The 16,508-nt window shown below is 34.0% G+C and overlaps 1 protein-coding gene across 1 annotated transcript; it reads left to right on the top strand.

Moving 5' to 3' along the window:
* Window positions 1–11,091: 11,091 nt before the first annotated feature.
* On the top strand, window positions 11,092–13,803 carry LOC126661938 (uncharacterized). Its single transcript, XM_050355820.1, has 7 exons — window positions 11,092–11,313; window positions 11,435–11,577; window positions 11,685–12,435; window positions 12,613–12,709; window positions 12,796–13,088; window positions 13,178–13,612; window positions 13,768–13,803. The coding sequence occupies exons 1-7, from the start codon at window positions 11,092–11,094 to the stop codon at window positions 13,801–13,803; spliced, it is 1,977 nt and encodes a 658-aa protein (XP_050211777.1).
* Window positions 13,804–16,508: the final 2,705 nt, after the last annotated feature.

Genomic DNA, 16,508 nt, shown 5'->3' on the forward strand with positions numbered 1-16,508 from the left:
GATAAACTTGAGGGATTGAAGCGTAATTCGCCCCAAATAGCCAATAAAAATCCAAAAGGGTTTTAACAAAAGTCAAAGAAACTAGACTAATTACAATGCCTTAGAAGTTTATAGACCAATTTATAGATTTGACGGATAAAATTGACCATATCCAAACCCTTGAGGCTCTAAAAACCCTTTTTAATACGTTTAGGGACCAAAATAATTTTTTGCAACCTTTTTCATGGCACACACTAATTATTATGAATTTAATTATTCAATTACCTAGGATAGATATCTAAGTTAATCTAAACTACTTAATAAGACAACCTTATCTAACTTAGACTCTAGAAACCTAAACCAAACTAAACTTTATAAAAAATACTATTAGCACACTAATTTGAAGGGGGGCATCATAGGAGAATAGAGGACGAATTATTAGACAAAAATCAAACACAAATCCTGAAAAACTAAACTTTGGCCGAACCACCTACACACCCAAATGATAGGAGTAGAAATACTTCTCTTCTCATAGTGTTTTTACCACGTAAGTTTGCACAATTGTTATAGTTTTGAGCTTCATTTCTTATTACTTTACTTGAGTTATTTCAGGATCAATTGTGCAAGATATTTAAGAGCATATTTGAAGTGTTTTAGAAGTTTCAGGGACCAAACGAGTGCAAGCGGAGGCATAAAAGAATATGGAATAAAGGAATTCAGGATCCGATAGTCGAACCAAAGACAGGTCCGATAGCCCCCCCCCCCCACTAGGTCCGATTGAACCTTGTGATTTCCATGGGCAAAAGGCTCTAACCTTGGAGGTCCGATATGTGTTTTTCAAAGGCAGAATGTGTTGGGTTTTCTAGGTTTATAACGCAGCGAAACTTTAAAATTTATCAAAAATCCAAAACTAGATCCATGTAATTCGAATAAATAGATTAATAACATAATTAATACTTACTTGTATGTCGAAATCCAACGGTAATGTAAGAAGGAAGGAGGCGGTTCACTTTGGCGATACCTGGCCTCGAATCAGAAACGCCTCCAAAAGAACGCATCCTCTACGAGTATCTACACGAACAAACCTTAGCCAAAACTAGGGCTTGTGTGCTAGCACTATTGCTTCACAAAGCAATTTCGAATTATTTAGTCATTATGTGTCTTGTGTTTATTTCGAAAAAGACATATCTTAAAATCCTAGAATTAATAGTCTATTTATAGGAAAATAAGACATATAAGGTTTACTCAAAAACGTGTTTTGCAATCATATGCAAACACTACGTTTTTTATAATTTTTTTGAGTTTATTTATATCAAAAATTCCTTTTTGATAATTACACATATATATTAATATTATTATTATTATTTTCAAAAGATAATACCATAAGAAAAACACTTATTCTTAAATTTTAAATTTCAATTAATATATATTTATTATTATATATATTGCGAATTATATATATATATATAATAATCTATTAATCACTTAATTCCATTGGGCTTGTACAACTCATAACTATTTTGGGTCTATTCTTAGTGTGCAACCCTGTAGGTTCATATAACGTTGGCAGTAGGCCCGAAATCTCTATTTCGACCCAAAAGTCATAAGTGGCCTCTAGTAAGACATTATGACTACCCAAGTTATATGAATATCAATTATCTGATTTAACCATATACAATAATATTTTAATCCCTTTGTCTCACGATATCCTGATTGAATATAAGGCATAGTTCTGACATCCTTATAATATTTAATCATTAATTTCATGATTACAAGTAGACTGAAAATGATAACTCTTTATCAATTTATTTAGCATGGCCATGCATTTTCTTTAGTATATCTTCTTTAAGGGGCCCATATATATCTTATTCAAATAAATGAGGTACAAATTCCTTCTCAGTCACTCACATTCCTCACATCGTTACTTTCATATCCAATGACAATCTATTCCATTATCCTGTTAAAGATAATGTAAGACTGTATCAAAATATGAAATAGCAATGTAGGAATCCATGGTGATTTTAAGGTCAAATGATTATACTAATAGAACTGTAATGAGAATTACTTATGACAGTGATCTATGTAGTATTCTCAAGGTGGGTCATCCAGTGCCTTATTTTTCAAAATAGCACCTATAATTTGACTTAATATCTCATATACATGATTAGTAAAACATAATCATCAGTCAACATCATACTAGTCTCAATATTCTATTAAGACTAAGGTTAGATGGAATATAATTCTTTATTAAAACTAAGGGTTCTACTATCAAGTCACATTCTTGATGACCTTAGAAAGAATTAATCATTCAAGTATTTTAATCATAATATAAAATGATGAAAAACAGTCAATCAATAAACAAGAAAACGATAAAGTCAATACATGGTCAAACATGATTGACCTAGTGTATATCACTAACAGAATGCTCTTACCTTGGTGGTCAGTCAGACCATACCCTGGTCCAATCGGACCACGTCATTTTCCTTAACTAAATTGAGGTCTGAATTTGTGCTTTTTCGTCCCCTCAACATCCTACATTTGAAGGCATGTTGGTCTGTGTAAGGCCTTCTTTTTAAACTCAAGGATGACCATCTACCTTTGACACATTAAAGTTCCATCATTTGTAGTCTCCATAGTTAGTGTTGCTTTTATTGTATTTCTTCATATTTTGGAGTTGGCATGAGTATTATGGATGCTATTTGTGGATTATACTTATCAATGAATCAAGTTTCTGCTTTTATTATTATATTCTCTACATTTGTGTTGGAATCTTCAAGGGTAATGGCTAACTAATCCTTTAATTGGGTCTATGGCAATGCTTGTACTTAATTGATTTATTAATGTTTGAATGCTTGTTGGTATGTGTGAATTAATTGGTTGTTTACTTTGTCGGTGATTATGGCCGTAATAACCTTATTTAATATTAATCCATAACTCTAGCGAGCTTATGTTAATTAGACTAAACTAATTTATATTCTATTTTGCATTAGTAACATAAGAATAAGCTTTGCTTAATAGGATGCCTTTGGATGTATTATTAGGTTAATTGAAGTTAATTAGGTGGATTAGAAATAACACAAGAGTGAGTTGCTAATTAAACTAATTAGGGTAAAATAAACTTTTGTTAATTTATGACTCGAGATAGTGGAATTAGTGCCTAGGGATAGCTCAAAAAGTGTGAGCATGGTGAACTTAAATCTCCGATTTCTCACCCACCTACAACATCCGCGAGTTTAAATGTCAAAAGAGGAGAAGAATTTGGTATTACAGTACTCTACGAGGAAATCAACAAATCCTTTGATTATAATGACTCATTTTTAAAAGAAATTAATTTCTAGTATGACGGAAACAATATCAAATATATAAAGAAGCTTCATACTCCTCATGTTCCTTATTATAGTGTACAAGCATACTTTAAATCATCTGAGTTTTATTTAAAGGAGGCAACAAGAAAGAAAAGGGAGAAGATGCTACCAAGACGGCTTCCTCATATTAGGTTGTATTATTAACAAACTTCCACGAAGAGTCTAGCTTTTGACTCTAACTAAAGAGCACTTGGGAGGCACGAAGAGGATTTTTCCTTTCACCTTACACTCATGTTTTTTAATTTTTTAATTGCATTGCTCTAAGTACATTGCATGAAATAGTGTGAGGATGGGAGAAAAACATATTGTTTAGTTAGTTTTTTTATTTCTGCTTTTGTTTTATTGTGTGTTTATTTATGTTTTCTTAGGTTTAGTTTTATGTTTATTTTTATTTTAGGATCTAATTTTGAATTTGCAAAGTGGTATTACTTGATATTTGGCTTGTATTTGTTGGTTTAGAAGCATGCCAGTAATCTTATGATCATGTTAAAAATTCTAGTTGATACCATGTTCCCCAACTATTGATGAATGAATTGAATTTGGTGTTAAAATGTTGATAACTGTTGGAATACTTGTATTTAAAAGTGCAATTTTGGTTGATATGAATAGATAAGATTAGGGTGAATTCACATTTGTGCAAATCTTGAAAATTGATACATGTCTAGAGCTTGATGCGATTCATTGATATTTTGTGCTAAATTTTAATTTTTTTTTATTTGTCACATTTTAGCATGATTGGCATGTCTTGTATATTGCAGAAACATGGTAATTCATGACCAATTTTTTAGAGTTTTTGAGCTTTGAATGAAAAAAATTCTAGTTGTGAGAATTGAGTACGTGTTTGATTTCTAGAACTTGACTTGTGTCCGTTCAAAATCATATGGTTGAGTTTTTGGCACTAAGATGATAATGGTATTAGGATTACACACTTTTCTCTAAACCACTCAAAAAGACTACCCAATTTTCATTAATTTCACAAATTTGAGCCTTGACCTTTCCTTGTTTCTAAACCCGTTATAATCACATTTACCTTTCCATGTTTACCTCTTTCTACCTTTTACTTGATGAAATATTTGTATATTTTAGGGTTAATTCGTAAAAAAATCACGAACTTTACACGAAATTTCATTTTAATCATGACCTTTAAAAGTTGTCATTTAAAGGCACGAACTTTCATTTTAGTTCAAATTTATCACCAAAGTAAAATCTGGTGTATTTTATCTGACTAAAAATTTCTAATTCTAGATACTCTAACTGAAAGATAATAAGATTTAATGTTAATTAATAATTTGAGTCTTTCATTAATGGTTTAGTGAAGAATTTAGTTAATAAAAATACACTGAAATGATGAATTTAAAACAATATGAAAGTTCGTGCCTTTAAATGGTAACTTTTAAAGGTCATGATTAAAATAAAATTTCGTGTAAAGTTCGTGATTTTTTTAGAAATTAATCCTATATTTTATGAAAAATATGTAATGTACTTAATGTTGGTGATGCTAGCTAATTGTTGAGGGTGTAACTAAAGTGCGTAAAAGAAAAAATTTGCGTTGAAAAAGCTAGATGAAAAGTGAAAAGGAAAAGAAAAAAAAGAAGAAGTGAAAAACTTAGAAAATCCTAGAAGTAGAGGCATTGTGTATTTGAAAAAAGCAAATAATAGAGTTCAACAAGGTACAAAATTTGAGAGCTAGCTTAACTTTTAAAAATAAAGTTCCATATATTCAGTAAATCATCAAGTTTTAAATCTAAATTTTCCTTTTAACATACCCCTTGCCCTTAGCCGCATTACAACCCGTTTAAGTCCATTTGATTTGTGTCAACTACCGAACTAAGTGGTGGAGTCCGGAATTATAGTCAATCTTATGGTGAATTTTCATGTATTTTAATGGTGAGCTTCAATTTAAATTTTCACCTAAACTAAAACTTATTGAGGAGTAATTTCCATGTGATTCCTTTATATGAGATAGTGCTTTTCATTGTTGAAACTTTGTGATATATCATTTTCGATTAGTGAGTAGCAAATGATAGTGTATAATTCATATTTAATTTGAATCGTTGAGCTAGATTATGGTAGTATTCTTGGGGATATCGGTTCATGTCACTAGATTTGCACGATTACTTGTTTACATTCCTAACCGTTGTTGGATTTAAACGCTTTATTCATCCAATACATCATTGTTACGAACTTTGAGTTATTGTTATTTGATGCATGTTGTAAGAGCGATTTTTATTTCTTGCTTGAGGACAAGTAAAGATTAAGTGTGAGGATGTTTGATAGGAGTAGAATTATTCCTATTTTTATGTCGGTTTTGGTCTTTCTAATGTGCTTTTATTGTTATAATTGAAATATCTTGGGTCTTGTTGTTTTTTTTAGTGTTTCAGGTTATATACCTGGAAAATCGCTGAATTATGGGTTTAATTTGAACATTACGAAGGTTTCCGAAGCAAAGAGATGCCAAGAGCACAATTGCATACTTGTGATTTTGACCCCTGTCCAGTAATTGACAATTTTGGAGTACTTAAAGACTTTTGATTAATTTGTATTCTTCAAAAGAAATAACATAAATATCCTAAGCTTTCCAGGGGTTCAAGAACCAACTCATTTGGAGGTGTTTACGTTGAGTTATGAAGTTTTAAAGTTAGTGGATACGCAGTAGAGCCTGGTTCGATTGGACCAGGTTTGGTTTGATCGAATCGAAGCTTCAAAAAGAAACAATGAGCTAATAATTATGCCTGGTTTGATCAAACAAAGCATAGTTTGATCGAATCATGCCTTATCTCAGGTTTGGGGTGATTTTTCCTTGGTTTAGGCCCTCTTGATGCTTGTGTAGTCCTAAATTAGATTAGGGTTTGGGTAATTTTCATTTTCTAATTTAGACATGGTATATATACCTCTTTGTAAGGAATTTTGGAGAGACACTACACTAGCCTCCTTTTTACCATTTTTAGTTATCTTAGAGTAATTTTCAGCTTTTTAGAGTTTATTATTTTTGAACAAGTTGAAGTTTATTATTATTAATGAAGATTTATCTTTTTATTTGAAGATTATTATTCCTTATTGTAATTCAAGGTATTTATTCTCTAATTATGTTTATTGCTTATTATATCTTTTTGCTTGTGTTGTTAGTGACATAAGTGGCTAAACCCCAAGTTTGGGGATTGTTATGGATTGACATTAGAATATGATTGATTGTGGTTGAATTAGTGTTTAATTTCATGTTTTAATTTGGGGCTTACTGCTAGGGTTAGTTTGATCATCTAATCTTCGATTTGTGTTTGGGTAATTAATTGAGCAATTGTTAACCAAATAGACCTAAATAAATAAATGCGTAAAATATAATACCGTGAGAACAGGTTAGATTTTAGGTAGTATTTGAGTGCGCTTAATAAATGCTTCTTGGTTAACTGAGTTGGGATTTGATATCGTGAGAGCGAGTTAGATGTCGATTGATTAATTAGGTAGCGTTTTTACCTTTCTTTGAGACTTGAGAGAGCGGGATTAGGTGGTTTAGAATCACTCGACTCATGATTTGAACAATAGGAAAATCATATTTCATAATTATATTCATTGCTTTGAAGTTTCAACCCTTGAACTGTTAAACGTAATTGTTTAGACCTTAATCACTCTATATTTGCTTTACCCTTGTTTGTTAATTTGTTAGTTTGAGTTAATTGCTTGTCTAATATTTAGTTGATTAGTTTAAATTCGCTTAGTTGTTTAATTTTAGTTATTAACATTTTCAAAAAAACTATTGCTAAACGAATCAAATTTACAAAATGAAATCGATGTGTTGAGTCAAATTGTCCTTGTGGGATCGATATCCATCTTACGAATTATATTATTTGTTGTGATATCGTACACTTGTGGTTTGAATCCAACAGTTAACCCTTTTGATATAACACAAATTTAATTAAGTAAGATTTAATGAGTTCATTTCAGTGTTTAAAAGACTTACAGAAATTAATATGGAACCTCTATCAAGCTAATTCAGAAATTAGAAGAATATTGGGCCAAAAAAAACAGTGGCAAAAAGATCAAAGTTGGGCTAGAAGTTTGACTTAATGGGCTGAAAGAAGAATTTATTTAGCGTCTTTGTGTAAAGGTAAATGAGCTTAATAATATTCTAAATCTTGAAGTTCAAATGTTTGCATCGTTTTCATACTTCATCATTCAAATTTTTCTTTTACATTCTGTTTTGAAACAGTGACATCGTTATCAATTGTCCTCTTGCACTCACATATACACAAGAAAAATATCCTTCCTTATTTCTTGGCAACAGTTTTTGTACTCTTCATCATTCTCTCTCATTGTTTCTAGAAACCTTCATGTTTAACTTTAAGCATAACAAAATATGTTTTGAAGAAATCTTTGAAATATTTTGAGAGCATTTCTGGAAAATCGTTTGTCTATATATACCATCATCTTCCTCAGTTTTTATTAAACAAGATTTTTGAGTTAAAATCTTCTTCAAACTTCAATCGTTTTTCATGCATTGTTAAATCTCTTTTTACTTACTGTTTTCATTGAGCTTCACTATTTAATGCCTTATTAACTCTGTTTTACCTAGTAGTGTATTTGTATTAGAGGAGTTGTTAAAGAACGTTTGTTGTTAAAAGTTTTATAAATACCTGGGTGATAAAGTTACTGGCTGTGAGTTTCTTGAACTTAGAAAAATCAGAGGTTGGGATATCAGACTAGAACGAGTGGTTTTTAACTGTGTATTTCATGGCAGCTGATTCTATCTCGTAAATAGAAAATGGTTAGTGGAACTCCCAAGTGGTAATACCTTGGGGAGTGGATGTAAGCAGTTGTTGAACCATTATAATTTTATGTGTTCTTTATTTTATGCATTGAATGTTTGTTTCTAGTTTAGCTTCGAAAATATTCAAATTAGTTTCATAATATTTTTACAAGCTATTTTAAAATTTAGCACGAAAAGTTTTAGTTCTCAATCCCCCCCTGAAGCCATTTGGACCAACAATTACAAAGTTATACAAAGGACTACCATTAAAAATGACCGAGAGATGAGAGGAACTCAAAAGAGACGAAATCCAGTTCACCCATGTATTATCAAAATTCATATCCCGCATAACACTCAAAATAAAAGACCAAGAAACACCATTAAAGGCTTTTTCAAAATCAAGCATAATCATAAAATTATGGCTAGTTGTAATCGAGTGGCAATCATGAATATTGAGCCCTTAATAAATTCAAACTGATTTTCTGAAATAATCTGAGGAAGAATCCGCGCAAGGCAATTCGCAAGAATCTTCGGAAAAAGCTTGAGCACCCCTATTAATAAGACTTATAGGCCGAAAATCTTTAATATTGCTAGCACCCTTTGTTCGCGGTATAAGAACTAAAAAAACCGTATTGATACCCTTTTGGCAGCCGAGCATATGCTAAGTTTTAATTTTCAAATTAAATGCAACGATCAATGTCGTCATCTTATGATGGATTTCACGAAGTATAAATGTTTTGTACATTAATCATGATGGTTTTCAGGGTAATTAATTCTGACCATCATTGAACTTTCGAGTTTTTTCATTTTAGTCAATAAACTATTTTTTTTTCATTTTGATCACTGAACTTTTATTTTTTTTCATTTTGGTATTTCAGGCCAAAAATGCTTAGGTGGCAGCCGAAATTTGACATGTGACAACCAGATTTTACAAGTTTTACTTTAAAAATATATCACATATACACAATTTTACTTTGGAAATGAATTTTTATATCAAATAATGCATATATGGCAAGTTTTCAGGTTAAAAAAATTAATTTCGGCTGCCACCTAAGCATTTTTGGCCGGAAAATACCAAAATGAAAAAAAAATAAAAGTTCAATGATCAAAATGAAAAGAAAAATAGTCTAGTGATTGAAATAAAAAAAACTCGAGAGTTCAGTGATTTTCAGGATCAATTACCCTGGTTTTTATGTTAAAGAAAATAAAAACACAAAAACGAGAATGGAATGATTATGGTAGAGTTATTAGATATCACAATCATGTCATCATATACGATATTATTCTAGCAATAAAAGATAATTTAATTTTCTTTAATTTAAAAGATGTTATGGATACTTCTAATAATATCTTTTGAACAAAGGATCACTTTGTCCCCTGAAGTTGGCACAAAGTATCAAAAACGTCCAAATTAGCAAAACAGGATCACTTTTACCCTGAAATTGTCCAAACTGCGTCAAAAAACCCCCTCCTCGCTCGTTTGTGATTCACTCGCTGATAAAAGAGAGTGAATTATTTATGGGCTCCCTGGTGCTGCCACGTGGCTGAAAGCATGCAAGATTAAATCTAATTAATCTTCCAACCGCCAAAATTAAGACACAATTACTTTTTTTCCCGTTATTTTTTTTCTTTCTTTTCTCCTGACTTTGCTTCTTCTTCGTCTTCTTCAACGTTCAACTGTTGTGGGAAAAAATTTGGGTTTCCAATTCCTTGAAATTGAAGCCTTAATCTTCTGACTTCAACCCTTTTTAAGTGTCATTTACTTGATCCTGTCTTGATATCGTCATTATCGTGGAGGCATTGGGTTGTTTTGAGCACACTCAATTCTGGTCCAACAGGCAAAAATGGTTTCGAATAAATTTCGTAGGTACGTGGTTTGTTCCCTTGAATACCCTCTTGCATTGTTATTAATGGGTAGTTTCCTTTTTTTTCCATGATTTTTGTTGTAAGGGGTTTGTTTGATCTATTGTCTATTTTTGGGGTTGAATATGTTATCTGATATGCAGTTTGATTATTGGATTTTGGCATGTTTGTGGTCTTCATATTTGCTGTTTGTATGTTGTTGTTTGTATGATGTTTAGGTTAATTGATTCTTTTTGATTCTGTGTCTGTTTTTGAAATGCTGTGTGTTTTCCACTTAAAGAAAAGGTTGAATGTTGGGTTGTTGCTGTCTGTGTGTTGTTCAGTGAAGGGTGTATGTTAGTTTTGTTTGGTTTAATGTTTTAGTATGCATGGAAAAATATAAAGATTTTAATTTGCGGTATGATTTCTTTGATGGCAGCATGATGGAAATGTTTGATTGCAATATAAAGCTTTTTCTAAAAATTAAGCATGGAGGGGTATTTATATGTGATCCTGAATTAAGATATAGTGGTGGAAAGTATTATTGGCAGACTTTTAAAGATGCTCAAGATATAACTTATGGTGTGTTGTATGGCATAATGAGGAGTTTAGGGTATGGGCATATCCCTAAAATGTTTTGACTACCAACTGAGGGTGTAATGCATGAGGATGTTAGAGCACTTTTGGATGAAAATTTTGATAGAGTTGTTAAGATTTTGATAGGACAGGGTTGGCTGTGTTTCTAGATCATGGTGTAGATCAATTAAAGTTTCTATGTGAGACTGAATCTAAGGTGTTGCTGTTATAATGGAGAAAGGATGAGGGCAGTTCAGATCAAGGGGATGAGGGATTGGATATGGAGGGGGGAACTGATCTTGTTTTGGAGGGGGGAAATGATCCAGTTAAGGAGGGGTTAAATGATCCTGTTGTAGAGGGGGAAAATGATCCACATATGGAGGGGTTAAATGAGCCAGCTGATGAGGGGTTAAATGAACTAGCTGAGGAGGGGCTAAATGAACCTGCAGCTGGGGGGGGGGGGGTTAAATGATCCAGTAGATTAGGGGGGGATTAAAATAGCCAGTAGATGAGGAGGGGTTAAATGACCCAGTACCTGAGGAGCAAGTTTAAGGTTTAGTTGAGGATTGGCATGCTTGGGAAGATAACATGGTTGGGGAAGCTGTCCACATGTTTGATATGGAGTGGCTTGAGAACTTTACAAATGAGATGGTGAGTGAAGAAGGATTGCAGAGACCTGCAACAGGCAGTGTAGCACCAAATGAGGGTATATGGAGACCTTCAGAAGCCCCAAAAAATAATAAGAGAAAGAAAAAGCAGAAGGCTGCAGCTAGGAGCAAGACTGCAATTACTGGCAAGGGGAAGAGGAAGGTTTCAAAGTAGGCACATCTATGTGAAAGAAGAGAAATCATTGATAATGTGGATGATGAGGAACAAGTGAGCAGTGGTGAGGAGGTTTTTGACTATACAAATGAGATGGATTATTTCTTAGATGTGGGGGGATGAAGAACTAATTCAAGCAAGAAACAAGCTTAGGGAAAACTACAAGGCCAAAAAAGAAAGGATGGAAAGAGCCCAAAGAGCTGCATTGGTGGGTGATATAGGAGGTGAAACAGTCCCTGTGGGTGAGGATGTGTAGGAGACACTTGATGTGGAGAGTTCAGAGCCAGTGGTGTATGATCCTAGCAACCCTAACCCTGCATTTATTGTGGGCATGGTGTTCAAAATGCACCTGAGTTTAGGGAAGCTATTAGGAAGTATGCTGTGAATAGGGGTGTGGAGGTTAAGATGGTGAAGAATGAACCAACCAGGTTTAGGGTGCACTGCAAGAAGGAGGGGTGTGAATGGCACATTCTGGCTAGTAAGGTTGGGGCCACTGGAGACATTGTGGTGAAGACATACGTTCCTCGGCATAAATGCTTCAGAGAGTTCAAGATTAGACAAGCCACTAAAAATTTCTTAGTGGACTACTTCAGAGACAGGATTACCAGTTTTAGCCACCTAAAGTCCAAAGAGTTAAAAGCTAGGGCAATGAGGGAGTTGAAGATTGATATGACTGACATCAAATGCAAGAGGGTTAAGATAATTCTGCTTGAAGAGTTAGAAGGCGATTATCTGGAGGAGTATGGTTTGTTGTGTGATTCCAGAGAAGAACTACTGGCAACCAACCCAGGAACTACAGTTGACCTCTTGACTGATGGTAACACAAACCAGTTTAGAGATATCTACATATGCTTTGATGCTTTGAAGAAAGGGTGGAAGGCTGGGTGCAGGCCTGTGATTGGGCTTGATGGCTGTTTTTTGAAGACAGTTTGCAAAGGGGAGTTGCTTACTGCAATTGGAAGGGATGGCAACAATCAAAGATTCCTTATTGCTTGGGCAGTGGTGAAATCAGAAAGCAAAGCTACTTGGGTGTGGTTTTTGAAAAACCTGGTCACTGATCTTGATATTAGAGATGGAAGCAATTTAACACTGATAACTGATATGCAAAAGGTTAGAGTCTTGTTTTTATGCTTTTTAGTACTGTCTTGTATATTTAAGGGATCTTTTGATATGTTTTGGTAAAGTTTAAGGGTGTTTATGATCCTTCTTTCAAAGTTCAGGGGTGGTTTTGATCCTTCTTTGCAAAGTGTAGGGGTGTTTTTGATCCTTCTTTACATTTTGTTACAGGGCCTGCTTCCAGCTATCAAGGACACTTTACCTGAGGCAGAACACAGATGGTGTGCACAACACATATTCATGAGGTGGCAGAAAAGATGGAGAGGAGGTGACTTTAGAAATAGTTTTAGGTCTGTGCCAAGAGCAGCTTTGCAGAATACTTCCATGACCAGCTTGAGAAAATGGATGCTTTAGGTAATGGCTCTGTAGAACACCTCCTTACATATCCACCACACACATGGTGCAAGGCATATTTTGCATTCCATTCTAAGTGTGATGTTGTGGATAACAATATGTGTGAGTCATTCAATGGGGATTTGTTAGATGCTAGGAAAATGCATATATTATCTCTTTTGGAGTGGATTAAAAAAGATGCAGTGAGTAGGATTCACAGGATAAGAATGGAGTGCGTGAAATGGTTCACTGGAGTTAGTCCTAGTAGTGTGATGTTGCTAGAAAAGAACATGAATAGGGCATGTGGCTGTCATGTAGAGTTTAATGGGAATGATGCTTATGAAGTGTCAGAAAATGAGAATATGCATACTGTCCATATGAGAAATAGGAATTGTACTTGTAGGGCATGGGATTTGATTGGAATCCCATGTCCACATGCCATATGTGCCTTATACCATATGGTGATTTGTTGGTGGGGATAGACCCCTGGTATTCTAAGGAAAAATACTTGGCTAGTTATGCATATGTGATGCAGCCAGTAAAAGGTAAGGCAATGTGGCCCAGAACTGGAAAAGAGCCTCTCATTCCACCTGTGGCATACAAGTCAGCTGGCAGACCCAAAAGAGCTAGAAGAAAGGACAAAGAGGAACCCAAACCCTCAGGCAAAATGCCAAAGGCAGGGTATGCTATGTCTTGCAGCTACTGCCATAGCAAATGGCACAATGCTAGAGGGTGTAGTAAGAAGAAAAATGGCATTCCAGTTCCTGCAATGGATAAGGGAAAGGGTAAAGTCCTTGTTGAAAATGAGGATGAAGATGAACAAACTTCGGTAAACATGGTTAGTACAACTTCTTATGTTCATGTTAATTGTTTTTGCTTATAAAACTATGTTTAAGGGGGTTTTTGATACTTAAGTAACTAGTTTAGGGGAGGTTTTGATTCCTAAGTAAATAGTTCAGGGGTGTTTTTGATCCAAATTTGTTTCATTCCCAGGAACAAGTGCAGTCTGCTACTGGCATTCAGATTTGAACTCCTACACCAAACCATGAGCAGCAAGCACCACCTGTGGCAAATGAGAAAGGGAAAGCAAAAAAAACACCCCACTAATTCTGTCGGAGCAGGACTGTGACGCGATACAAGTACTGGACAAGTCTCATTTAATGTAAGGTTTTTAAAAGATGCAAATAGTTGTTGTATTTCAGTATGTTGCTCCATTTTTTAAAAATGGTGTTCTTTGCATGCAGCCTGGTGAGCTTAGGAAGAGGATGGAAAACTCACATAATCCAGTACCAGGTGAGGCACAAAGAAAAATACACCACAAACCAAGCACAGTCCAGAATGAGGGGAGACCATTCTATGGGAGATTTTGAGCTACTGGACCTCAGTGGAATGGAAATGAAAGTTTGTCAGCTAACCAGTTGGAAGCTGCTGAGTCAGCTCCTAACCCAGCCTTCTCAAGGCCTACTCCTCCTACATTCTGTAATACGGGTCCATAGGCTTTTTCAAGGACAGTATTTGGCCAGTCACTTTCCCAAACTGATTCAAACTCAGTCAGTGCAGCAAATCCTTTCTCCAATTTGCAGCAGTCCACTTTCATGGGATCTCAACTGTCACAAGATGGCCACTCAGGGGTACAAAGTAGATCACAAGTGCCTCGAATGCAAAGGATGCCCAACATGGGACCTCAACAACCAGCACAGAAGCAAAAACCAAAGAAGAGAGTGAATACCCCTTTCAAGCAGTCAGCTCCTAAACCAAATTGGAAGCTATGAACTATTATGCTTTTATTTTATATTATAATTTAGTGTGTCTCAAAACTGTTTTGATGTGTTTTTTGTAAAGTTTGTATGCACATTCTGCCATTATATGACAATATGGTGTGAATGAAGGACATATTTTATAACCTCAGTTGGTTATTTTGTTAAATTCAAATGTTTTGTGCCATTCTATCAAATTCAAGTGTTTGTTAAATTCAAGTGTTCGTGACAATGTGGTGTTTAGATACATTACAAATAGGTTATTTTAAGTTATTATCTTCTGTTTTTATGGTTCAAAACCACAGAATTTCAAATGACTTAGAAGGATGTATTTGATAATTTTAAGCAAAGTTTAGGGTGTTTTTTGATCCTAATTAACTAAGTTCGGGGAGGGGGGGGGGGGTTATCCTTGCATATTCATGTTCATGTTCATATACACACAGACACTCAAATTTTCAGATCAAAGGAAATTCAGACCAAAAGCAAAAATAATTCATTCAGATCGATACAAGTTACAAGCCAATTTTCATCATATTCATATAACAGCTGCAATTACAAAAAAATGTTTACAAGCATCAACACACAGATCACTAAACCAAATCCAGCAGCAACACACCAGAATCTTTTCTTGTATTTCATCCCTTCTTCTCTAGCCAATTTAACCAATTCAGCAGTATACCTCTGATCTCTCTGATCTTCAATGTAGCTGAAATTCCCTTCACTCATTCCCATTTCATCAAGCTCATCTAACAATTCATTAATTACATCCTTGGATCAACTGCTAAACGGTTCTTCATCAAACCACTCAAATAAACAACATCCTAACGCACCCTTTTTACAGCCATAAAATCTTCTTCCAGGATTTTCTCTTGTCCATGAAACCCAAACTGAAGCTTTCACAGAAAACTCACATCTACAGTAACGAGCTCTTCCCTGATAGTTGTAATCAGGTCTGCTAGCACGCCTCTGTCGAGGGCGATATTGTCTCCCAGATCTAGCTGAAGAACCCTGGGAATTCGACCCACTCGACATCTTGAAGAAAGGAATTTAGGGTTCCTGAGTCTGACGAATTAAATTTGAAGAAAGATAGCAAATTAGGTTTTCTTTTAATTTGGAAATTTTAATCAGGAAACATGGATCAGATTACCCCCTCAATTAGTTATGAAAAATCATCTTTTTGATTGGTGGTTTTGTCAAAACCATGTTTGAGTTACACGCATAAAACAGAGATTGGGGAGGGGGGTTTTGTATCAAAATTGACAAGTTCAGGATAAAAGTGACCTTGTTTTACTAATTTGGACGTTTTTTTATACTTTGCCAATTTCAGGGAGCAAAGTGATCCTTTGTTCAATATCTTTTTGCTTTGTTATAATGGTAATTTGATAGTATAAAACTAATTTAGATTATTAAAGAGAAATATGTATAAAACAATTATTTATGCTAATAACAAAATTTAGGGTCATGTTTGAGCACAACAGACGTTTATAAAGTCTTTTAGTTTGTCAAAATGGATGAGGTATATTTCTCCAAACTATTTATTAGATCGATTAGTGTTTTTTCTGTAAAACTCAAAATGAAAATTTAAATTTTTGAATCTAAAAAAGATTTTTAACTTCTAAGTTAAGCCATCAAGCTAGAACATGGATGAATCGATAGGAAAAGAAAAAGATCCTTTTTAAATATTGTATTTTTTTCATTTTTAGAAGATTGTAAAGTGATCCAAATTGTCCAAAATAAAAAGAGTTGTAAACATCCCCTCTATACTCAAGAAAAGCACTTATACCTTGCAATTTGCAATTTTATAAAAATACATATTTGAATCTCATTATTTGCTTTTCATTTATTTACTTTTGTGTTCATACCACAAATATCAAAATTCCTTTTTAATTATCTAAAATCCAGTTTGCTTTATATCTCATGATTCAGCTTCTAGCGGCTTGCTAGTTTTCGAGGAATTGCTTTTGATTCTCAAATATA

Source organism: Mercurialis annua, linkage group LG8 (genome assembly GCF_937616625.2).
Source record: "Mercurialis annua linkage group LG8, ddMerAnnu1.2, whole genome shotgun sequence".
NCBI lineage: Eukaryota > Viridiplantae > Streptophyta > Magnoliopsida > Malpighiales > Euphorbiaceae > Mercurialis > Mercurialis annua.